The 26,463-nt window shown below is 35.8% G+C and overlaps 1 protein-coding gene and 1 long non-coding RNA gene across 2 annotated transcripts in view; one reads left to right on the top strand and one right to left on the bottom strand.

The window, feature by feature from the left end:
• Positions 1-26,463, top strand: part of p3h2 (prolyl 3-hydroxylase 2) — a 56,782-nt gene that overhangs the window by 28,819 nt on the left and 1,500 nt on the right. Inside the window, exons 2-14 of the mRNA XM_048166338.1 lie at positions 7,405-7,557; positions 8,449-8,638; positions 10,896-11,027; positions 12,699-12,826; positions 15,561-15,650; positions 18,110-18,150; positions 18,230-18,321; positions 18,711-18,838; positions 18,979-19,074; positions 19,609-19,759; positions 21,047-21,164; positions 21,545-21,620; positions 21,703-21,843. Coding sequence (XP_048022295.1) covers positions 7,405-7,557; positions 8,449-8,638; positions 10,896-11,027; positions 12,699-12,826; positions 15,561-15,650; positions 18,110-18,150; positions 18,230-18,321; positions 18,711-18,838; positions 18,979-19,074; positions 19,609-19,759; positions 21,047-21,164; positions 21,545-21,620; positions 21,703-21,843 — 1,536 coding nt within the window. The remainder of the gene's footprint in view (positions 1-7,404; positions 7,558-8,448; positions 8,639-10,895; positions 11,028-12,698; positions 12,827-15,560; positions 15,651-18,109; positions 18,151-18,229; positions 18,322-18,710; positions 18,839-18,978; positions 19,075-19,608; positions 19,760-21,046; positions 21,165-21,544; positions 21,621-21,702; positions 21,844-26,463) is intronic.
• Positions 9,484-13,122, bottom strand: LOC125252795. The gene is made up of 3 exons (XR_007181281.1): positions 12,269-13,122; positions 12,025-12,167; positions 9,484-10,067 (listed from the first exon to the last, which is right to left on the bottom strand). It is a non-coding gene; the product is annotated as an uncharacterized LOC125252795 (long non-coding RNA).

The raw sequence follows: 26,463 nt of genomic DNA, 5'->3' as shown, positions 1-26,463 counted from the left end.
TATTGTTCATTGTTAGCTCATGATAGCAAATGTATTAACTAATGATAACAAATGAATTCATTGTAAAGTGTTACCAAAAAAGAAAAAAAGAAATGAATTTAAACAAAGAAGGTGATTGCATCTCAAAGAGTATAAAAAGATGTTATTGTCTGCAGATTTTCTTTCAGACACAACAGAAGTACTGTTTACCAAACAAAAAGGCTTACAGGTTAGTTCTGACCTTTAATCTAACTTCTAATCTTTTAATGTGCCCTCTAATTATGTACAAACAAATCAACTACAACCTCATCTAAGCAAGAAACGACCAAAGAAATCATATGAATACCGGACCCCATGTACACAGACGTCCATTGAGTGCTAGCATACAGTAGCTGGATTATTGAAGGCCTATTTTTACTTTTTCCAGCTATCCCATGTCTTCACGTGTTCTCTCTAATGAAAGAGGCTGTCTGTTCCATCCTCCTTTGAAGACATTCCTCAGACATTACCTTATTAAACCAAGATGTGTTTGGAGTGGGTGTGGCCCGGGGCACAGAGAAAAGGGACAGTGTGTCAGCACTAACCGAGATGTGGGGAGGCCACGCCCCAGACGTATGACATCATCCACAGGATTCCCACAAGTCTGGACTGTTTTCTGCAGCACGTGTTGTACGTGCCCCACAGCCGTTTGATGTTTTAGCTGCAGTGAAGAAAGACAGGGATAAATAATATTTGGGTGGAGAAAGTGGATTTGTCCTCATAGCTGACTTTGTGGAGGAAAAACATGTGATCTATTAGTGAATATTACAGCCTGATGTTTTGTGTCACAATAGCTAAGTTCAGTTTGAAGGGTTAGTTCACCCAAAAATGAAAATTCAGTAATTTATTACTCACCCTCATGTCGTTCCACACCTTTTAGTCCTTCGTTGATCTTCAGAACACAAATTAAGATATTTTTGATAAAATCCGATGGCTCAGTGAGGCCTGCATTGCAAGCAAGATCATTAACACTTTCAGATGCCCAAAAAACTACTAAAGACATATTTAAAACAGTTCATGTGACTACAATGGTTCAACCTTAATATTATAAAGCGATGAGAATACTTTTTGTGCGCCAAAACACAAAATAACGACTTTATTCGACAATATCTAGTGATAGGCGATTTCAAAACACTGCTTCATGAAGTTTCAAAGCTTTACAAATTTTTTGTTTCGAATCAGTGGTTCAGAGCACCAAAAATCACACGATTTCAGTGAAGGAGGCTTCGTTATGTCATAAGTGTTTCAAAATTTCAATAGTTCACGTGATTTTGGCAGTTTGATACACGCTCCAAATGAGTGATTCGAAACAAAAGATTCGTAAAGCTGCGAAGCTTCATGAAGCAGTGTTTTGAAATCGCCCATCACTAGATATTGTTGAATAAAGTGCACAAAAAGTATTGTCGTTGCTTCACAACATTAAGGTTGAGCCACTGTAGTCACATGAACTGTTTTAAATTGAAAGTGTTAATTATCTTGCTGGCAATGCAGGCCTTAATGAGCCATCGGATTTCATCAAAAATATCTTAATTTGTGTTCCGGAGATGCACATTCCGAAGGTCTTACGGGTGTGGAACGACATGAGGGTGAGTAATAAATTACTGAATTTTCAGCTTGGTCGTTTTAATGGTGCAGAAATTACATGTTTGCTTTGAAGTACTCTCGTTTTTTAAAAGCAGATTGATGGCTATAAGTGCAAGAAAGACATTTATTAGCAAATTAATGCACAAAGGCAAAACAATCAATATTTACTAATCAACTTTAATAATGATGTCAAAAAAGTTTTTTTAAAGTGAATTGAATAAGTGCATTGTGAACTAAAATGGACTTAACATTTAATTTGAAAATACAAGAAATAGTGTCGTTTACTGTATGTTTCAAAAGACATTTCTTGATCGTTATACTATCGGAAAAGAATTAATAATTTTAAAACTGACTACTACTGTAAATACAAAACTATTCCTTGTTATTATTGCTAGTTTAAGTTTACTAAACTCTAAAACATGTTTGTGATGGAATTACTGTTTAATGTGAAGTACAAAAAAATAGACACAACTAAATCAGCGCTTCTTGTAAACACATTTTAGTGCATCTGAACAGATTCTTGCGGTTTCTCTATTGCTTAGTGTTGAGTGAAAACAGGCCAATGGCAGTTTTCTGCTTGAAGCCAATATCACTGCTTCAGTCAATATACAGCGCACTGATTTTATTAGTGACAGATTGAAGTGTTCTGCTTGAATATATAAAATTTTAGCTTATCCTTAGATTAAACAATAAGTCTTTGTTTGCTACTTTGATGGACAGAATTAAGCTTTATTTATTATTGAAGCCAGCATAAGAAATGCTTTTAGTTGTACACAAATTCTCAGGTTTATTCATACGGTCTCTAACAAAAGAATAATAGCGTTTGTAAATGCGATAATATTTATAACAAAAGGAAATTTTTCTGTTTACCTTTGCACCTTTAACTAGACCTTAGTAAAGGTGTAATGGACATATAATCCCACAAATGCATTTATGTTAAACTTGGCATTGTGTATTATGAATACTAATAGGTCCAACAAAAAATTGCTTCTAAATTAATAAAATCATTTAATAGACTTTAGTGTAGTTCACTTAGCCCAAGAAAAGCACGTTAATGGATGCTCTCTCCTTGTTAACACCTGAAACATCCTTTAAAGCCCTGAATGTTTGTAGTTGATCTCCACCAAACAGCATGATTTTTCTCAGTACATAAAAGCATATGCAGCCCCATCAACATGTTGTTGACATTCTTCACCATAAATGGGGCTTCATGTTGGCTACGACTGTATCCCACATCAAACGAGATGGGGGGTTTTTTTGTTTTTTTTTTCACAGCCAGTGAGTAAATGGTTTGTAAACTCTGGCTGGAAATGCATGGAAAAAAAGCTTTGGTGGTGTATATTAAAGAGCAGTTACGAGGGCCACAGGTGCTCTCTCTGGAAAATATTTTCCCAAAAGGCACAAATGTTAGCTGAAGTCTGTTTATGCAATTAGGAACAAACTATTGGTTCATGTCCTTTGATTTTTACTTTTATTCAGTCTTGCAAACTATGTTTGTATATGGGGGTGATATAAAATGAAGCGTAAAATCTTTTTTACGCATACTAAATATGTATATCGGTTTACGAAGGTATCTGGTAAAGTCAGCACTGTGGATTTGTGTGTGTTAAATGAGTGTCTCAGCTGTAAAACCATCTGTTCAAGTCATTTAGAATGTTTTCAGAGGACTCACTAGCAACATGATCAGTGACTCAGGTCTTTGTTTAGATGTTATTCCAGCTACTCTTTCAGTTGTGCTACTTTAGCCTAGCGTGCACTAAAACACAGACATGTGACACTATTTCATGTCTCAAGTGTGCAACAAAAAACCCTAGATAATTACTAACAGCACGACTCCATTTCTGATGGTTAGGTATGTTAGCTTATATGTAATAGGTTGTTATGTTAGGTTCTATGTTATGTTAGTTTAGCTATGATATAGGTTATGTTATGTTAGGTTAGATTATGTAAAAGGTTGTTAGGTGAGCATATGTGATGTTGGGATGTATGTAAGGTTAGGTTAGCATATGTTATATGTTGTTATGTTGTATGTAATGTTAAGTTATGTTAGGTTACCTTATATGTCAGGTTGTTATGTTAGGTTGGATGTGTTGTTACAGCAGGTTAGCTTATATGTTGGATGTATGTGTTATATAGGTTTGGTTTATGTTAGGTTATCTTATGCTGTATGTTGCATGCAGATTATGTTTCTAAGTTATGTTAGGTTATATGTTGTATTATGTTAGTTTAGGCCAACATAATATTATAACATGGCAGAATAAACTTGTAATACACACCTTAGCTGCATTTAGCTGTGTAAATGTGCAACAAAACATTCGGGACAAAAGCATTTTGCAATGTTCACAAGGCCTTAAGGAACATAACAAGTCCATGCATAGGAGGTTATTGTACCGCAAAGAAAACTAGCTGCTTCAAAACATTCATTCACTTAAAATATGCTTGTTGTGCTTTTACATCCCTTTGTGCATCAAGATTTTCCCAGAGTGAAACACAACAAAAATTTGTGAGGCAGTGATTTTACATAAAAACATCAAATGCTTATGAATACAACCAAATTTGGAGGTTTAAGCCTTTGAAGTCTCAGAAATGTTGCGTTTTTGCTAAATAAAATTGAGAAACAGCTGCGTGAGATGTGAATGTGAGCAGACAATGTGCCGAGCCGGGCTAATTCCCAGCTGCGTTTGAGCTTTTGTGACTAGCTGGGCCATTTTCCAATCACCTCTTGTGAACTCTGTGGTCACTGTTCTGTGATGATTACAGGATTTGTCAGGGCATGAGGATTTTTTGGTAGGCTACTGTAGCACATGTGGGCTAAACTGGCCAGGTGACTGAACATCACAGTCGGATCTGAGGGGCCGAGTCGCTTTTTGGCTTGGGCTCCTGGAATCTGACCAGCTTTAGAAGAAAATCGGACAGGTCAGCATTTGGATGGGATACAAAAATACCCCCGATATCCAATCCATTCACAGCTGGGACACAAGAGTGCATGTGGATGAGGGGGTGGTAGAAAGAAGACACAGGAATGCAGTCGACGCCAGCTTGCTCTTTGGCCTTTCAGAGGTAACCAAGCATATCCTCCCAAGCCTTTAGCCTCCCTGCCTCATTCCGTAGCGGATAAAAGAACAAACCTTGGCTGAGTCGCAAAAGAGAAGGAAAAAAGAGGTGGTTGATTCAGGATCAATCCTTTTCACTGTGCAGTGGTCCATCTATGGTTGTATCTGGAGACATCAGAAGCTACATAACATTGTACTAAAGGTGCGATCATAATATAAACATTACAGCAAAATTTTGTTTGCAAAAAAGGTTCATTGTCTATTGTCAATAGTGTAGGGATGTATGAAGCACAGAAGTCACTTTCAAATCAAGCTTTCTTTTGATCAGCATGCCAAATTTGCATGACCATCTTTTTATCCTTTATCCTTTATTTAACCAGGAATTATCTCATTGAGATATAAATCTCTTCGACCAGGGAGTCCTGGCTAAAATGGCAGCACAAAAGTTTCACATAAACATATTACAAACACATATAAAACCAGAAATATAAGAAAAAAAAGTCTATGTAAAACATTCACAGGTTTCCTTCAGGTGGGACTCGAATAGGTTTCTAAAAATATTTAAAGATGGGAGTGCTTCTAACATCATAACACACTGCATTTCATTCCAAAACCTTGGAGCATAGGAGGAAAAGGCAGATTTGCCAAACTCTGCATGCTCTTGGAACAGTTAAAAGTCATTTAGAAGAAGATCTAGTCCTATAATTACAAGTATATATGATAAGAGATTATAAATTTACCTAATTATGGCTTGGCAATATATATTTTTTTTCCTTTGGTACAAGGACCAACCAACCAATTTTTAAAAAGTACAATGATGGGTACTTAAACCCGTTGTGAAATCTTTGAAGGGAAATTTTTCACCTACACGTAAATTCCAGATTGTGTGTTTCCATTGAAATGACTGGATTTTACCCACGAAAATTCATGGAACAATGGTAAATGTGACCACACCATGGTCTCATTTCAATTTCACACAAAGAAGAAAATTCTGCCATCACTGTCTCATTTCATTGCAAACTTTCTTCTGAGGAACACAAAAGGAGATATTTTGAGAAATGTTTAAGCTGCTCTTTTCCACACAATAGCAAATAGTGACCAAGGGATGCTTCAAAAAGAATAATGAAGCACCATATAATGTGGTCCATGCAACTATACAGCTATTGAGAATGGTTTGTTGAAAGATACAAAAAATGAAAAAAAAAATGAAAACAAGATTAGTTTGAGCCTGAAAGTGTCTTGAGGCCAGTGTTGGGGAAAGTTACTTTTAAAAGTAATGCATTACAATATTGCGTTACTCCCTAAAAAAGTAACTCATTGCGTTACTTCGTTACTTTTTGTGAAAAGTAATGCGTTACATTACTTTTGCGTTACTTTTTCTCACTGGGGCTGGGCTTGTTTGTTTTTTAATAACAACAAAAAAGTTATATTTTTGGCAAAAAGGCCCTTTCCCACCAAAAGTGAAATGAATAAGCCTCAAGCTGAAGGAAAAGCATATTTACACCTGTACAGTAGAGGGCGCAGCTCAAACAAACCTTTCTAATCTAAAGTATTTTTTGCTTATTAGTATGGTTGAATTAGGTATATTGAAGATCAGCAGCAAAGACATTGGTTAATAATTGAGATTAAATACATAAAGTATATTTGTGTAATTTAATATAGTTAATTATTACAGGTTTGCAAAAATTCTGAGATTGCATTTCACTGTTTTTATTCATTTTGAGGAATACTGAATGTTTTCATGCAAGTGAGATAAGTAAATGCATGTTCACATTTAGTCTAAAACTACAATAACCCTCATGTTCACACAGCGCACACAACACCCTCTGCACTTTATTTCTCTCAACATGGGGACAGGAGAGTTGTCAGTCAATAAATGTGAAAAAGTAACTTGCATTACTTATTTGAAAAAGTAACTTAGATATTTTGTTGTAAATTGAAAAAGTAATGCGTTACTTTACTAGTTACTTGAAAAAGTAATCTGATTACGTAACTCAAGTTACTTGTAATGCGTTACCCCCAACACTGCTTGAGGCTGATAGCCTTCTGATGTATTTTGTGATTTGTGGTGGTAAATTCCAGATGATATATCCGATACTGTTGTTTTTCTTTTTTTCTGTGAAATCATCAACTTTGTCATTGTTTTGTAATGAGTGAATCATTTAATATAAACTTAAAAAATTTTATTCATACAATATATTGATTCTAAGAAGGATTAAAGAAACAGATGGCAATCCAAGATCTGCAGAACAGATTTGAGGTCTATAGTTCATAAAAGGTGAAAAATAACAGCTGACAGCTTCTGTGAACTTGTTTTGACATTTTTTTCTTCCAGTAATTTAGCAGAATTCATTGGAATTATTAATCAAAAAGTCTCCAGTTTATTTATTTAAATTTGTAATCCCTTTCAGAGGCCAAGATGAGCATCCCTGCTGAAAAGAGTAGTTCAGACCAGAATGAATTTTCCTGCTTGTCCGATTTGGCTGTACTTTGTTGTTCGGTGTTGTTTAACAGGATTTCTATTAATTCTGATAATGATTCGTTGTGTACTAGTTGTAGTACATAGTTGTCTCGTTTATTACTCACATGGTATTGCATTTTTGTGACTTGATCTCGCAATTACAAATTTATTTGACATATTTGCGATGTAATTTCTCAATATTTAGACAGTACATTCAAAACTGCGACAAGAAAGGGCCTCCAGAGTTCATTTTTTAAGATGTTTCTGTGTTCTCTTTGTTTGAAACAGCTTGGACAACTGGATAAAGCTGTGTCTGCTGCTCATACATATTTCCAGGCCAACCCTGAGCATGTGGAGATGGGCGAGGACCTGGAGCAGTACAAAGCCCAGAAGGGTGTAAAAGAGGAACACTTCATTGACCGGGAATCCCGCCCACATCAGGTGAGTGACTGTCGACCCCAATTACTAGTCATGCACCGAAATGTAGTTGGTAGCCAAAAAAACGAAAGTCAGCAGTTTATTTAATAATCAACACTTGAATAAAAATAAATCAATAATTGCATTTAAATTCAGTTTTTTAATAATATATTAATCTGTTGTTGAAATAAAAACATTTAAACGGTTTATAAACGGTGAATGTAATAACAGTTTTATTTAAATATACATTAAATAATGTGCATATTTTGCATATCAAAATGCTCCTCTTTAGAGTTATGGACATTGAATGACTTACCTGAGGTAAATGTAAGGTTACATGACATTGTTTAAAAGCTGTTTTAATGACATCTTTCTGTGGTTGAAACACTGATTGAGCGATTGCATGAGACATGATACATTTCAGTAAGTTGTACTGTATCTTTAAACATACCTTCTGATGTTCATTCATGTTTATTTCATGCTGTAACTTGTAGTAAAGAGGAAGAGATAATCGGTTCACATGCTGCTTGAACTGAAGCACAATGACATTAATTACTTGAATTTCGTTCCAAAATTGACAATTTAAAAGCCCAGACTTTGTTTCATATCAAAAGCAACAATTTGTGAAAAATAACAGGCATGCATGCTACAATTTAAAGTTTGGTGAAGTTTTTTTCACGCATCAACTGCACAGTATAGACTAAAATATCTCAGCTCATCAAAGTGAAGATTGATTAAAAACGACAAATCAGCCCTCCAAATCTTTGGCTGAAAACTAAAATAAGTTTTATTCAAATATTTTCGGTTGCCAAAATTTCGGTACATCGCCAATTACACCACTGCTTGATGCTTCTTGAACCTGCAAATACACCCTACAAGGATTAAGATCCAAGTTCGGTATCTTTGTATTTACAGAGAGCCTTTTTTGCTGGGGTGAAGCTGTACGACAAAGGCAACTACGAAGCGTCTGTGACAGTCTTCGAAGAGGCTCTAACTGAGTATTATCGTGCCGATGTGGAGTGTCGGGCCCTCTGTGAAGGGCCGCAGCACTTCGAAGAGCAGGATCATGTCTTGTACAAATACAACCTCTACGAGCTAATCTCAGGTACAGATGCTTATGTACTCAAAGCTTTTCTGCTTCCTGTTAATGTGGTAAAGCTATCATCTGCGTTCTTGAGAAGGGTCTGGGAATTTTCCATTTTCAAGTGGATCTTTGGGACTTTCTGTTGTGGATATCATGTCTCTAATGTCACTAAGCTATTTGTGTTTCCAGTAATGGAGATCTTCCTGTTCTCTGACCTCTGTGTAAGTCTTTTCTGAGTAAGCAAGTGCCTGACCTTTTTTTCTGTAGTACAATCTGTTATTGTTGTGTCTGACAGGCAGTTCATGATAGTACAACACTGAGCAGCTTCAAAGAGTGTGACATATGGTTGCCCTATACGATGTTTTGCACGTAATTTTTTCAACTTGAAAAGTTTCTTTGAATCAAAGCTGAATCCACTGTTTTATTATTTATAATTTATCGATACTGAAGAGGCTCACTTTAACTTTAGCCTTTGAAGTTACTCTGGGAAAAAAGGCTTGTCTGATAAACATGCAAAACACAAGCCATGTTTTGTCTGCATTGCCTTCTTTCTCAAAACCAGACTACTGTTTTTAATTTCAGCAGGCTACACATAGTCCAACTGAGATTTAATGTTAATATCAAAGTGATTTTATATATTTAATGTTTAGTTTAGTATACTGTTTAGTTTATCAGTGTTTGCTTTATTAAAAACTGTTTTTAACATTGACAATAATAAGAAATGTTTCTTGAGCAGCAAATCATCATATCAGAATGATTCCTGAAGGATCATGTGACACTGAAGACTGGAGTAATGATGCTGAAAATTCATCTTTGAATCACTGGAATAACTTACATTTTAAAATATATTCAAATAGAAAACAATCATTTTTAAATTGTAATAATATTTTATTTAAATAATTGCAGCCTTGAGCCTTGTGAGCAAAGAGACTTCTTTCAAAAACATTAAATCTTTTGAATGGCAGTGTATTTCATTTATCATATTCATATAACCAGTTATTGACAGAACTACAATTCTAGCTGCTTTCTGTCCAGCTTGTAATGCTTCAATTTCAGTAAAACTGCTGCAATGGTAGTGTGAAGGGAACCAATATAACTAATGGACATCTTTTAATCATGTGAAAGGCACAGAGCCCATAAAAGTCAAACAGGGAGTCATAATTCACCAACACTTATATCATAACGTCCCCCCACTGTTTGGCTTGTAAAATTAATAATGGCTTCTTAATTATTGCTGATTGAATTCTGTTGATTAAAGAGGGATGTGAAAAACTGTAGCATGATTGACATGCATTTATGGCCTAAATGTGTCTCAAAACATTTTGGGAAAGATTAAAGAATTGGCCAGTCGTGAGAGGACTTGTTCTTCACAGGACTTGTCAGTGTTCCTTACGTTAGCTTCAGGGGGTTTTGTCCATGATGGCATGTCTCAGAATTCAGCAAGGAATCCCTGGAAAATATTCAGAATGATGTCACTGACATTTTCTGTTCATTCTGTGATTTATTGGGTGTGTGATGATGTCTATATGAGAGCATTTTGTTAGCCTGAGGACTGTTTTGGGATTGTGTTTGGACACATTTCGGAAAGCAGCAATGTGACTCTCTGCTACAACTAAGGACTCATTCTCTGCCGTATTAACAAAAGGTAATTTAAAGCAGATGGGTTGGGCTTCTTCATGATTTTCATGTTTTTTTACGTTATCATTGTTATATTTACAAAAGATGCCAGGAGCTAGTTACATGCCTTTGTGAATCCATGAATAGACTAAGTCAGAACAAATTCAACAAAAAGCCTCTCCATCCCATAATATGCCTGTTAAACTCCCTTTTGATAGATGCTCTTACTCATCTTTTTAATTTGTAAATCTGTTCCCACTTTTATGTGGGAACAATCTGCCTACTACTCATCATGAAACCCTTTAAAGTGAGTTTAAAGTCTTCTCAACCCTTTAATTTAATCTTCAACCTCGTCCCCATGAAATCCACCAGCACCTCAATTGGTTTGACATCTTTGATATGATCCCAGTTAAATGACCTCACTCCATGCACTCTGGGAGAAGATCACATTCTCAACTACATCAACCACAATTACAGTGTGTTATTAAGGCATTAAATCCCACCGCAATGCCATTTCTGTTTTTCCAAGTAATAGTATATAGTTCAAATTCAAGCATCCGTATGTCTTGTAACTGGTTCAAGATTGAGAACACAAACTCTAGTGGCCCCATGCTAATTTGAACTTGAGACCCTAAATCATGTTGTATACTTTGTCTTTCAGATCATTACACACAGGTTCTGCATTGCGAGCACGAGTGTATTCGAGATTTGGCCACCCGCCCCGGTCGCCTGTCGCCCATGGAAAACTACCTGCCACTGCATTACGACTACCTGCAGTTTGCCTATTTCCAAGGTAAACATCCATATACAGTACAGTCCAAAAGTTTGGAACCACTAAGATTTTTAATGTTTTTAAAAGAAGTTTCGTCTGCTCACCAAGGCTACATTTATTTAATTAAAAATACAGTAAAAACAGTAATATTGTGAAATATTATTACAATTTAAAATAACTGTTTTCTATTTGAATATATTTCACAAAGTAATTTATTCCTGTGATGCAAAGCTGAATTTTCAGCATCATTACTCCAGTCTTCAGTGTCACATGATCCTTCGGAAATCATTCTAATATGCTGATCTGCTGCTCAAGAAACATTTAATGTGTACAATTGTACAAAATATTTGTGTACAATATTTTTTTTCAGGATTATTTGATGAATAGAAAGTTCAAAAGAACAGTGTTTATCTGAAATCTAATCTTTTGTAACATTATAAATGTCTTTACTGCCACTTTTGATTGATTTAATGCATCCTTGCTGAATAAAAGTATTCATTTCTTCAATTTCTTTTCAAAAAAATAAAAATAAAAATTCTTACTGACCCCAAACTTTTGAACGGTAGTGTATAATGCTACAGAAGCTTTGTATTTCAGATAAATGCTGTTCTTTTGAACTTTCTATTCATCAAGGAATCCTGAAAAAAAAAGTACACAACTGTTTTCAACATTGAAAATAATCATAAATGTTTATTGAGCAGCAAATCAACATATTAGAATGATTTCTGAAGGATCATGTGACACTGAAGACTGGAGTAACGATGCTGAAAATTCAGCTTTGCCATCACAGGAATAAATTACTTTGTCAAATATATTTAAATAGTACACAGTTATTTTAAATTGTAATCATATTTCACAATATTACTGTTTTTTACTGTATTTTTAATTAAATAAATGTAGCCTTGGTGAGCAGACGAAACTTCTTTTAAAAACATTAAAAATCTTAGTGGTTCCAAACTTTTGGACTGTACTGTAAGTCAAAACTGGCTTGAATGTTTCCAAATGTTCTTGAACTCACCTTTACAACTTCTAGTCTTGGACTAAACCTCTTTGGGCTTGATTTAGTATCTGACCCCAATTCTCTTCTTGGACTTTGTACTCAGGATAGAAGATATTGGCAACAACTCAACCAACTTCCATCAGTCAAACTGTACAAATAGTCTGCATGGGAAAGAAAATGTCACTGGTAATTATAATCAAATAAACGCACCTTGAAAATAATTTTGAATTGACAAAATCTCATTAATCATGAAATTACTCACTCTCAAGGAGAAGGAGAGTCTCATAAATATACTTGATTGAGTTCTTCTTGGAAATGTCAAAGCTGAACTTTTCACTCCTACCTTAAGAAAATGAGCTCTGATATGAGAAATTTTACTTGTACAGACACTTAGCTGCTTATTGTTCATAAAATGGCAAGTCATTCAGGTGTGTGTGCGAGTGGCGTCTCTGTTGCATGTCTCAAAGCCGTGTTTCCACTCGCTCAGCCCTGTGGAGTTTGTTCCATTGTGGTCACTGGCCTGGAATGCGAATGTTTCCAAGCGCGTAGGTCTCCAAAAGGAAATAAACGTGACTGTGGGAAAAGATGACTCCAAAGAATCACAGGATAATAATCTTCCAGATGAGCCAAGAAACAGAGCCTTGGTGGCTTCATTAACACTTAATAAATCTTTCTGTTTTCTGTGTGTTCAGCTGGGAGGAATGAAAAGGCACTGGAGTGCGCTTTGACCTACCTGTTATTCCATGAAGGTGAAGAGTTTATGACTGAGAATGTGGAGTATTACAGGGAGGTGCTGGGACATGACGGCCAACCTCGTAAGGTGAGACGCAGTGGTGAAACATGCTGAAGAAAACTTAAAACAGGAAATAATGTCATAGAGAGGACCCCTGCAGACCCTCATGACTGTGTCAAACTCAATAAGGCTCTTAAAATATCAGATCATTTGACCTATTTATGTCATGACAAGGTTATTTCAGGTTGTAAAATGTCATGTGGTGCGACTATGTAAAAACATGATATTTAAGGATAATTCATGATATTTGATTTAAAAAAAATCATTTTTACCTTTAAAACATGTTTTTGAAAATAATGATTAAGATTCACCAGTGTACTATTATAATTATGTTATTGATATTTTGAATTAGTTTTAATTTTTATATTTTCTGTTTTCATTTTAATTTTAGTTAAAGTTTCAGTAATTTTCTTTGTCATCTTTATTAGTTTTTTTTTTTTAAATGGCTACAGTATATAGTTTTTATTACTGTTTATTTCAGTTTTGGATATTTTAGTACAAGTTAAACTAAATTAAAATGTTAAAAGAATTTTCTTTTCTTTTATTTCAGTTATAGTTTATTTTATTTTGAGTGATGATGATTTTTTTTTTTTTAGTTAATTATAATAACCCAGTCACTCACATGTATTCAGGTAAAAATAAGGTACTTTTTACTTGATGGTTACACCGCATGACATTTTAAGTCATTAAAGATGGCATGAAATAAAAATTTACCCCGTCACCCTACTTCAGTTACATTGCGACTTTAAATTGAAACTTTTCTTGAAAATGGCTTTAACGTTTTTTTAAAGGTGCCCAAGAACGTTCTTTCACAAGATGTAATATAAGTCTTAGGTGTCTCCTGAATGTGTCTGTGAAGTTTCAGCTCAAAATACCCCATAGATTTTTTTAAATTAAATTTTTTAACTGCCTATTTTGGGGCATCATTAACAATGCACTGATTTACACTCGGCGCCGCCCCCTTAAATCGCGTGCTCCCTGCCACACCAGCTGTCGACTATATTACAGCGCATTTACAAAGTTCACACAGCTAATATAACCCTCAAATGGATCTTTACAAGATGTTTGTCATGCATGCTGCATGCATGCTTCGAATTATGTGAGTAAAGTATTTATTTTGATGTTTACCTTTGATTCTGTATGAGTTTGAGGCTTTCCTCCATGGCTAACGGCTAATGCTACACTGTTGGAGAGATTTATAAAGAATGAAGTTGTGTTTATGAATTATACAGACTGCAAGTGTTTAAAAAATGAAAATAGCGACGGCTCTTGTCTCCGTGAATACAGTAAGAAACGATGGTAACTTTAACCTCATTTAACAGTACATTAGCAACATGCTAACGAAACATTTAGAAAGACAATTTACAAATATCAGTAAAAATATCATGATATCATGGATCATGTCAGTTATTATTGCTCCATCTGCCATTTTTCGCTGTTGTTCTTACCTAGTCTGATGATTCGGCTGTGTGCAGCTCCAGACGTTAATACTGGCTGCCCTTGTCTAATGCCTTTTATAATGTTGGGAACATCATGGGCTGGCATTATGCAAATATTGGGGCGTACACCCCGACTGTTATGGGCTGTTATGATAGTTATGCGCACTTGTCTACTGTTTACTGACTAATAACTTTACATTTATTGTTATCTGTGGGTCTCCTTAGTAAATACATTTAATTTACAAATTTTTCCCTTCAGTTAAAGTCCCTGTGAACCGGAAGTTGCAAACGACTTTTCTCCAGTGTTGTAATGTATTTCCGAGTGAAAGGGAATATTGAATAGAGGGCAGGGTATACAAAGTAAATAGGGCCAATTTTGATTTCATGAGGACTTCGAAATAACCTACCCTACACTAGTGACAACAAGTTCAGGTTAATAACAGTGATAGTTCTTGGATCGCCACTTGCAACTTTTCAACAGATCCATATCTTCGCTGTCTAGATCAATCATGAAATCTAGACTCGTTCACCAAGTGCAGAGATTGGCAGGAGGCCATATGTGCATAAATACGTTAGAAGAACAATCATGTCTCGTATTGAGTTTGGTATTTGAGATGTACAGTAGTGGCTGCACGCACTCTTGAACCATCCAAAAGTGTTTTTCGTTGGAAAGCCTGGAAGCTATTATCACTGTATAAGGCACATGAGTTTGAATGCGTCTTTCAATGCGAGATCCTTCAGTTCATAGCTCATAACAACCGATTACATTCTTTTTCACCCCACTGCAGAGCGTTTCCATATATGTGGCTTGCTGCCATGTCTGATTGCCCGATTTCTAGTTCCTCTGGGACCTTGTTAACCTACCACCGAGATATTGTGCTGACAGCATAGTCTTCTTGAACAGGGTAGAAAAGTTTCACTGAAACACCACAAAGCTCCCTGAATCAATTTGCGAGCTGTTTGCATTCGGAGAACACAAAGCCGCAAACGTTACCAGCGTAACTCTTCCCCCAAAAGGGCACCAAGGCTGCCATTTCATGTGGTCTCGACCACACTTAGAAGCAGCAGACTTTGCTCCAGTTATAACAAGCTGCTTTAAACGAGTGCCAGTGACCGCTAATAAAAAGTCCTGGAGAATGCCAAGAGAAATCGTGCAGGTTGTGGAACGGTCTTGATTTCAGACTGAGGTACATCCCTCAGGTCACTTTTTATTTTGTCGGGTCGCAAACAAAATGTTTGAGAGATGAATAATTAGGGCCATAATCTTCAATCTACGGCATGTAGGAGATACAATCAGCCTCGCTATGCTTTTTATGCCACAGGAAGCTGAACAGTACCTAAGGCGGCACAAACAGGAGTCAGACCTGCTCCTCATCGGCAGCAGTAACATTGGAGTGACCTATACTGAAGGGGTAAGTTCACAGAATGAGTTTCTTAAATTCTTCTATGCCAGTTTAATATGCAGAGACATGTACAAGCAAGTCATTTGTTGGTACATGTTAAGATTGATGCTTTGTACACTGAAAGAAATTACCAACTTTAAAATACTGTAATTTATTAGAGCTATATGTATTACTTTTTCTCAATATATTTATGGCTTGGTTCAAATCTTAAAGGGGGCATGATGAGGATTTTTTTTTATTATTTTAATATGTTCCATGATGTTCGCTTATAATATTAATAAAGTGTTTTGCACAATAAAACAAATATAAATGTGAAAAAATGACTATTTTCAACCTTCATTCTGACCCTCTCTCTGAAATGATCCATTTTTAAGGGCCGGCTCCTTGTCAGTAAACATCATTGCATTGGAAACTATTTCAACCCCCACTCGCTATTGCACTTGAGCTACTTACGGTTGGCACTGTAGCTGCTATCAGATCCAAAACAGCTGACTGCTTCATCTATCAACAAGAGTTTCTTTGTGAACTCTCCATTGCACTGTGCCTCATTTCCAAAACAAAATGCTCCCAACAAACATAAATCTTCCGACGCGATCAGGGACACCATTAAAATAAACCATCCACTTGTTTCCGATGCCGGCATCCTTCTGAAGTCTGTACAGAGATGCAAATGAGCTGTTTAAAATGGATGTGTCAAAGCCAAAGTTTTTTCACTCTTCCATTCGTCCTGTTGTCAGCAGACTCAAGTACGTCTGGATATGTCAGAAACTGAATGCGCATCTGTATACTTTATCAGTGTAGACAGCATCAGTGATTATAATGGGTTCTATTTTGCTTTTGATGCAACGCTCATATCCAGTGTAGGCGATAGAGTACCTCAGAGATGACGTGTTTTTGTAGGCCAACCCGGAAGTTAGCGGCGCACGGGTTCCCTCGATCGAAAGCCAATGCATTTTTCCCATAGACTTTTGGAAAATCGCAAAAAATAAGCTCTGTGTTTAAGAAAGGACACTTACACATTTTGTCTATCAAGATAATCTTTACAAGTTAAAACAACATTTCTACATTTTGAAGCCTGAATAAAGTCGTCAGATATAAAAAGCTAACAGTAGGCTATAAACGGACTACAGCACACCATGGTCGCGGATCAACGTCGTCACCACCAAGCTTCCTCAAACTTTATTTAGAAAACAACTTTATTTAAAAACATGCTCGCTGATTATGATCTGTGCTGTTATGAATACTTATCCACTTTTTCATGAGAAATGCTGTCCAAATGTCCCGTTTTTAATGATGACGTCTAAAGTCCCCGCCAAAGGAAGTAGTCCATTTTAGCAACTTGTTAGCAACCGCCGTTTTTAAGACACAGTAAAAGTTTAAAAATCACAAGCAGGTTATAACTGGTGTGTTTTATGTCATAGATCAAAACGTGAAAATATTTAGAGGCTTTGTTAACCACAGACCTTATTTCAGGCGATTTAGCAAAAACCCGTTCAAAAAACCCATAGACTTTACGGCGTTGGAACCGGAAGTCCTAAAATGCTAACTCGCTTCCGGGTTTTGCCTACAAAAATGCGTCATCCCTGAGGTACTCTATGGTCAGCCGTTAAATGACTGAATGCCTGTGGGCGGGGCCTATGATGCGACAATGTCTTGCCCTGGTCTGGAGGCAGTCATATACAAATGTATTTGCCCCTGTGACATTACAAATCCTGCAATATCGAGCTGTTTTTGGAGCTTGATTAAATAAATGCTTTATTTATAATGAGGACATTTTAAGCTATGAAACTTGCAGGGTGTTTAAATAGTACAAATACCTCTTGTATGGCAAAAGATCAAGGCAAATTTGAGTTCTTATATCATGACCACTTTATTTTATATATTATTTATTTTCCCAAAACAAAAATGTACATTCAAACCATACTTAATTTATTTAATTTTGACAAGCCAAAATGTCACTTAATGTAGGTCAATATTATAATTTTTAGGCTTTTTACTTAATTTAGTCATAGACAAAAGCTAAAAACATTAAAATTGCATAATCTTTTTTTTTTTTTTTTTTTTTTTTAAAAACAGCTGTTTGTTTCATCATCATGATCAACCTGACATAGCAACATTGGACGGGACTGTTTGTCCAACCAATCGAAGACGGGGGATGCCTGTTTGAAAATAGAATTTTTTCCAGATGCACTTTAGGGTTTGCTTTGTAAATATAGGAGAAATGAAATATCATAAAATAGTTCAAATGTACCATGTAGGCATAGGGAATGGGTCATAACAGTGAACAAGGACATGTTTCAATTTTGTAACAGCTGTGAGTGGGAACAGGTGCTCCTGTAAAATTTGAGATTAAACAACTAATCTACATCGCCCCCTTGTGGGGGGGGATCCTCAAACAAGGCCAACTGCAATCATGAAGGCATAGCTCTTTATAATTAGGCGTTTAATGGACTGATGTTTCTCTTCAGAACTACTGGAGCAGTTCGGGCGGTAGAGAAGATGCTAACAGGTAGGCGTTCTCACTGATGTAATAAAGCATAATGAGAATCACCCTGTTCAGAGCGTATGTCTTGAATATGTGTCTTTAGGATTCCTTCTGGTACAGATGGCTGGATGGACTATGTGCCGATATCAGCGAAGAGAAACGTCACAATGTCTGTGTTACAAGAGCTGCGGGAAGGTGATGTGCTGTTTACTCATTTTAAATGATCTGGACCTAAAATATTGTAACAGACACACCATAAACATAACTTGGAAAAAATGCAAAAATATGCTTGAGTTAAATGAGTAGTTCCTCCAAATATGAAAATCCTGTCATTATTTGCTTCATGAAGTTCATTTTCACACAATGACAGTTTTAAGTGACTGTTACAATATCATAGAGACCTCAAAGCAACAAAAAAAATTACAAAAAAGTTTATTGTTTTCAATGAGCCGATTGTTCCACACAAATCGGACCGGTAACATACTGGTTACAATATACTGTTTAGCACATTTTCATTACTATTTCAAGATGTTTTACTATTTTTATTGGTTATTTAAAGTAAACTTTTCTTCATTTGTGTATAGGAGGTCCTTTGCTGTATGATAATGTAAGACTTGTACAAAACTCCCTCACCCTGAATGGAAGTCAAAGGGTGCTTCTTGATGATGTCATCAGTGAGGACCAGTGCTCCGAGCTCAAATTTCTGGCGCACGTGGGTGTATTTCCACTATTGGTGTTTGTTTGACCTAATAAGCATGTGCCATATATTACTGTACATTTTATTTCAGATGACTTTACAATGAAATGCTGTAATTGTTGCTGGAAGTTTTATATGAATATTTTAATTGGCAGAGTGTCACTGCAGCTGGTGACGGTTACAAGGGGAAAATGTCTCCTCACACGCCCAATGAGAAATTTGAAGGGGCGACAGTACTGAAAACATTGAGGGTAAGACCTTCCTTAGTTTTTTTAATACTGACTGAAATTTGTGTTTATAAATTGCGTGCCACATTTTAGCTTGATTGCTAGGTTTTGAAACAGCTTTTAAGTTATTATGAAACGGAATTTGTGATAGTCTTTTCTTCCCTATTGTGACGTATATAAACGGCTTCTCAAACAAGAAAAAATGTTGGGGCGGGACTTGATTTTGTCCATCAGGTATTGGTTGGATGATTGGATGGTTGTGGTTTGCTATTGGTTTATCTCATGTGAGTGACAGGTTGATCCCGCCCTCGTGCCAATAAACACACCATGAGAGAAGAGATGTCACTGCAGGAGGAAAAAGTTATTTTAAATAAAGACTATGAGGGCATCAAATGATAAATGAATAATTTATAATGCAATATTCCATAAAAAAATAAGAATTGTCTATTTAGATTTCATTCCAGTTTTAATCATCTTATGTTTGTTTTGATTGGACAGTCATGAATAATAAAAACAGTTCTGAGTATAACAATAATTGTTCGTTATTTAACTTTGCAGTATGGATATGAGGGACGTGTTCCTTTAAAAAGTGCCCGCCTCTTTTATGATGTCAGCGAGAAGGCCAGACGGATAATTGAGTCATACTTCATGCTAAACTCCACTCTGCATTTCTCATACACGCATCTCGTGTGTAGGACTGCCATATCTGGTACGTCACCTCAGCTCTCACTTTCTACCTCAGATTAAACCACAGTATGTTCACTTGTGTCATATAGAGTATACTAAACATTGCATCATTTAGTATGTTTATGTATTATATTATTTATGTACTATATATGGTATGTAATATTTATTTTAATTTATATTTACCTATATATACTTATATTTATTTGTAATATATCTTGTATGCATTTATTTTTTATTTGTGTATATATATATATATATATATATATATATATATATATACATATATGGCTCAAGGCCTTAATAATAATAAAAAACAAAGATATGACATCCAAAGTATGTAAGGTAGCACAACTAGATCTCTTTTATCAAATCCAAAAGGTTTTAATTATATTTTGCTACATATAAAGGTAATTTAAATATTTTAAAGTGTCAAAAGGTCATTCGGTTTAACCGTCCAAAGGCCAATACAGACATTTCATTTGTGATTAAAATATCTTAGAATGTAATAAATGTATATATTTTTTATTCTGGCATGATTTTATAACATCATATATCATCATAGTGCAAAACGGTATTAAAATTATGTGTAGAAGTCGTTGCTTTGTTATGACAAAGAATGTCCGGAAAAAGGAATTTCATTGATTGTCATTCAGAGTAACCAATATAAAGGGTCCAGTTTGGATCAAGTCATGCGTTCAATATCATGTGACAGGATGTGACATCATTCAGACACCTTCAAAGGACCACATGGTCATGAAAGCAAACTAAGTCTCTTAACTATTTGAAAAATTCATGTTTTCACTTACTCACACACATGTCCCGAAACGTCGTCATTTGGGACAACTGCTATAAAACATGGAAAATGTTGTAATATTTTAAAAATGTGTACTAAATATGAAATATTTGATTGTCCTTTTGCTATCTAGCTAGCAATCTAAGCATTGTCTGTTAGCATTGTTTGAAAATATTGTCATTCGGTATAACCAAAAGTGTTATTCGGTAAAACCAAAATTTTGGTTAAACCAAATGACTTTTTTTAGTGAAAAATTTAGTCCATCTTGTAAAAAAGACAAAAGCAGTATTAATTGATTATTAAAAAAAAGAAAAAAAAACACTATATTTATAAATTATATCTCCATTATGTTTTTTTTGTTTTGTTTTTTTTCATTTTTAAAAACCTTATTCGTCAATGACCCATATATATATATATATATATATATATATATATATATATATATATATATATTATTATTATACACACACAATTGTTTTATTTATTAATTAATTTTTTATTTCAATATTTTACTAGGTCAGCAGGACTACAGAAATGACCTCAGTCACCCAATACATGCTGACAACTGTCTTCTGGACCCAGAAGCGAATGAGTGCTGGAAAGAGCCGCCCGCTTACACCTACCGAGACTACAGGTAAGAAGTCAAGTGTTAAAACTGCTTTAAACCCATCTAAATGACATGTAGTTGTGCTACAAGCTGACTGTGAACCTGATTGATTGTAATTTGTGGTCATTTAAAAAAAGTTTTACATAAAGAAATAGTATTCAGCTTATTTTTAACGCAAGGACGAGCGTGGTTAACTGTAACTGAATGTGCGAGGCTTCCGGTATCATTCACTTCTAGTTATTCTGCTTCATATTGCAAACAGGTATTTCTTATTTTTTTTATTTATTTTTTTTTATTAACAATAGCAGCTAATGAATTGTAAGTCTCGCACATTCACAGGAAATCGCATAAAAAAAATAAGTCAGAAAAAAGTAATTATCTCTTACCTGCTTTTTTCCATCATTCAGTGCCCTGCTGTATCTGAACGGTGATTTTGACGGCGGAGAATTCATCTTTACAGAAATGGACGCCAAAACTGTCACTGTAAGGAAAAACAACAGTGCATTTTGCTCATCTTTTATATCAGGTAGAGTATGGCATTTAAAAGCTCTGTTTCCTGTCGCAGGCCTCAGTGAAGCCCAGATGTGGGCGGATGGTCGGGTTCTCATCTGGCGGTGAGAATCCACACGGCGTGCGTGCGGTCACTAGGGGGCAGCGATGTGCTGTGGCACTCTGGTTCACTTTAGACCCCCTCTACAGGGAACTGGTGAGAAAACATGTTAGATCACATTTACTTTTAAATTTCTGTTTTAATAATGATTATGCTATACTATGAACATGGTTGCTTATCATTGTTCTGGTCACTAAATCTTTATGTAGTTGGAAATTGAGTGGAAGTGGAACTTTCCATTGTACACTGAGCACAATCCTGAGCCACAGTTGCCCACCGATACAGAAGAGTTATAGCCACCTGTGAATGTTGTCAAACCACCAAACCACTTCCTGTTCTCACTACTCAGTAACACGATGCCCATTGTGCTCATATACACAAATCACACGCGTTTAAGCCCTTTGGCCTGGAGTATTTCTTTACGCAGCCAACCTTGTGAACCTTGACCACTTTAAATGAATGAATATTGTACCTGATATGACACTATTGTAGGGGTCATATTATGAGAAATTTGAATTTGCCTCAATCTTTTGAAATAAAGCTGGGCATTGTACAATGAAAACTTCCAGAAGAGCTGAAAACATCCTCTCAAGTCCAAAGAGACTGTTTATAGAAACTAAAAATAACTTGTAATAAAATACTTGGACTTCTGAGGTTTAAAATCTAAAAAAAAACAACAACAAAAAACAAGCGTCGCCGAACATCAGTGGTGAGGCGATGAGGAAGTAAGAAGTTCTGCATGTACTTCTGAAGAAACAAAGCATTCAGAAAGAGCAGCTCAAGTTTTTTACTAGGTCGCAGATTATACTAAACCTCACTAAAATTGCTGCTGTTACTCCTGTTTTGAAAAAAAAAAATCAGGGCTAGGTTCTTCTCTTTATAAACCACTCAAAAAAGTTTTTGCCTCATCTACAGTCTAATCTGTTGACAATTTTCTTGATCGCTATCAATCTAGTTTTCGATCAGGCCATAGCACTGAACCAGCACTGTTAAAATATACCAATGACCATCTCCTATCCGCTGATTCTGGATGTCTTACTATCCGCATTATGTTTGATCTAACAGCAGCTTTTAACACCGTATCCAATCACATACTTTTTCTCGTCTTTCAGTTATATATATATCATGGGTTGTGCTCTTTCATGGTTTATATCCTATCTCACTGATAGACAGTTCTTCATTGCTGTCCATGGGCCATATTCATGAATCCATAATCCAAACCTTGAGCAGGCAAATAGTCCAGACAAGACTGACACAGGAACATAATCCAAGGCACACGGAGAAAGCAAGAACATCCAAACACATCCAGCGAGACCAAAAAAAAACCTAAACATGCACTCACAACAACTAACCAAGCATGACTGAAAACCAAGGGCTTAAAGGTGCCATCGAATGAAAAATTGAATTTACCTTGGCATAGATGAATAACAAGAGTTCAGTACATGGAAAAGACATACAGTGAGTCTCAAACACCATTGTTTCCTCCTTCTTATATAAATTTAATTTGTTTAAAAAACAGGCGAATCTCAACATAACACTGACTGTTACGTAACAGTCGGGATCATTAATATGTACGCCCCCAATATTTGCATATGCCAGCTCATGTTCAAGGCATTAGACAAGGGCAAAACGTCTGAATGTGCACAGCTGAATCATCAGACTAGGTAAGCAAGCAAGGACAACAGCGAAAAATGGCAGATGGAGCAATAATAACTGACATGATCCATGATAACATGATATTTTTAGTGATATTTGTAAATTGTCTTTCTAAATGTTTCGTTAGCATGTTGCTAATGTACTGTTAAATGTGGTTAAAGTTACCATCGTTTCTTACTGTATTCACGGAGACGAGAGCCGTCGCTATTTTCATTATTAAACACTTGCAGACTGTATAATTCATAAACACAACTTCATTCTTTATAAATCTCTCCAGCAGTGTGTAATGTTAACTTTAGCCACAGAGCACAGCCTCAAACTCATTCAGAATCAAATGTAAACATCCAAATAAATACTATACTTACATGAATCGATGTATGCATGCAGTATGAATGACGAACATTTTGTAAAGATCCATTTTAGGGTTATATTAGCTGTGTGAACTTTGTTTATGCTGGTTAAGGCAGTCGAGAGCTCGGGGGCGGGGGAGCGCGAGATTTAAAGGGGCCGCGCACTGAATCGGTGCATATATAATTATGGCTCAAAATAGGCAGTTAAAAAAATTAATAAAGAAATCTATGGGGTATTTTGAGCTGAAACTTCACAGACACATTCAGGGGACACCTTAGACTTATATTACATTGTTAAAACTGGTTCTAGGGCACCTTTAAATACACAGAGCAATTAGTAGATAATTAACAACAGCTGGAACTAATGATGGTGACTATGGTAACTAATATAACACAAAGAAATGGAAACCACAAACACAGGAAGTGAACATGGAGACAATGGTAACTGAGAACAAATTTAAACATAAAAGTCCTAACAAAAAAAACAAGACACAAAACCAGGATTGTGACAACTATGTAACATAATAATATTTCACAAGTTTGTTTGCCCATATAGCTAAGTAATCTTAAACGTTTGAGGTTGCTGTCCGCAGTGGAGGGGCTTGAGGAAGCGAGCTCAGGCAGTACTAATGCTTGGAAGACATGGATGGGTGTTTGTCATTTTTTCTCGTCGTCGTGAGTTGAAAAATGTTAAAATTTGGGTAAAACGCAGCGCTCCTCACTGTCACATTTTACTCAGTCATCCAATCACAGTGGAGGAAGGGCGGGGCAAATACCACACCAACCGACCATCACATACTTGTACATTGACTGAACAACAGTGGAGGAGTTAAAATCAGAATCAGCAAAATCAGATACTAGTAACACATTACTTCTGGGTATAGTCTGTATCATAAAAACCATTTAAAGGGTTAGTTCACCCAAAAATGAAAATAATGTCATTTATTACTCACCCTTATGTCGTTCCACACCCGTAAGACCTTCGTTCATCTTCGGAACACAAATTAAGATATTTTTGTTGAAATCCGATGTCTCAGTGAGGCCTGCATAGGGAGCAATGACATTTCCTCTCTCAAGATCCATTAATGTACTAAAAACATATTTAAATCAGTTCATGTGAGTACAGTGGTTCAATATTAATATTATAAAGCCACAAGAATGTTTTTGGTCCACAAAAAAACAAAACAAAATAACAACTTATATAGTGATGCCTATTTCAAAACATTGCTTCAGGAAGCTTCATTTGGTGGTTTGACATGTGATCCGAACCGCTGATTCGCTGATTCAATATGTTTTTAGTACATTAATGGATCTTGAGAGAGGAAATGTCATTGCTGGTTATGCAGGCCTCACTGAGCCATCGGATTTAAACAAAATATCTTAATTTGCGTTCCGAAGATGAACGAAGGTCTTACGGGTGTAAAACAATATGAGGGTGAGTAATAAATGACAGAATTTTCATTTTTGGATGAACTAACCCTTTAAGCTGGAAAAGGGTGCCTCCAAAGCATCAGCCAGGTGTTTTCAGAAGAGCACCTGCCATTTTCAGCTGGCTAAAAAATGCATTGGTGGACACACATTAATTAAATATTTTTTATTATGTATGGCCAATTAAGCCTCTTTATTCGAGCCAAGCCTGATAAGGGAGCCCAGAAGATTACAGAGCGTCTCTGGACGTGTAATTATGTACTTGTAATTCATAGGCTGAGATTATGCTAATTGTGAATGAGCATGCATGATTACGAATGATTGAAATTCATTAACATACACACGTTTAACTATCAAATTTGATGTTTACAAAGTGTTTGTGAATCCGGAGAACAGTTTTCGGGAAGGTTCATTTTACACCCAAATTACACATATTTTTACGAAAGTTTCGTGAATGAGGCCCTATGACTTCAACATCTCTCAAGGTGTCCCTCAAGGCTCTGTTCTTGGTCCTCTTCTATTCAGTATTTATTTGCTACACCATATGTACTGTATAAATGTATTTACTGTATGTATGTTGGTATCTTGTTGCCATGTTTTTACATTATTATTTCTCTGTACAAAAAAAAAAGGTGCTTTTATAAATAAATAATAATAGTATAATATACTTATATATAATATTAACCCTTAAATGCATGACTGTTTCGCCAATCATTCTTACATATTCGGGTCTTTATCGACCCGGATCTATATCTAACACGGAAGGATCTCTACCTGTCGCGATAATATAAAACTCCTCTGATATTAGAGTAACAATTACAGAAGAATAAAATAAATTGTATTTTGTTACCTTTTGGAGCTTGAAAGGGATCAGTTTGAGCAGATGTTTTATGCCATCATTACTGTCCTCGTCAGAGCTCATTTCCCAGTAAATTCAGCAAATAATAGGCTAGTTTTATGTTTGAGGTCACGAATAGGAGCCCATCTCAAACATATTCTCAGAACTATATAATTTTCAACATCTTCAAAATCAATATTTCGATCGCTAACAGCTTCACCAGATCCATCCAGTAACAGTTACAGTCATATTTGATGCGTTCAGTACTTGCTCTGCAGTAAATCGCTAAGCCATTTCATGTTTCTCTTATTATTTCGTTTTCTGTCTGAATGAGTCGTCACTTCAGCATTGTGTATCAGACATTGCCACCTTGTGGAATAAAGGTGAATTGCACTTATTCCGTCATCTAAGATTCAATTATTGTTGTGCAGAAAAAATATATGT

This window comes from Megalobrama amblycephala, linkage group LG2 (assembly GCF_018812025.1).
Source record: "Megalobrama amblycephala isolate DHTTF-2021 linkage group LG2, ASM1881202v1, whole genome shotgun sequence".
NCBI lineage: Eukaryota > Metazoa > Chordata > Actinopteri > Cypriniformes > Xenocyprididae > Megalobrama > Megalobrama amblycephala.
This window is presented reverse-complemented; position numbering and strand designations above follow the sequence as displayed.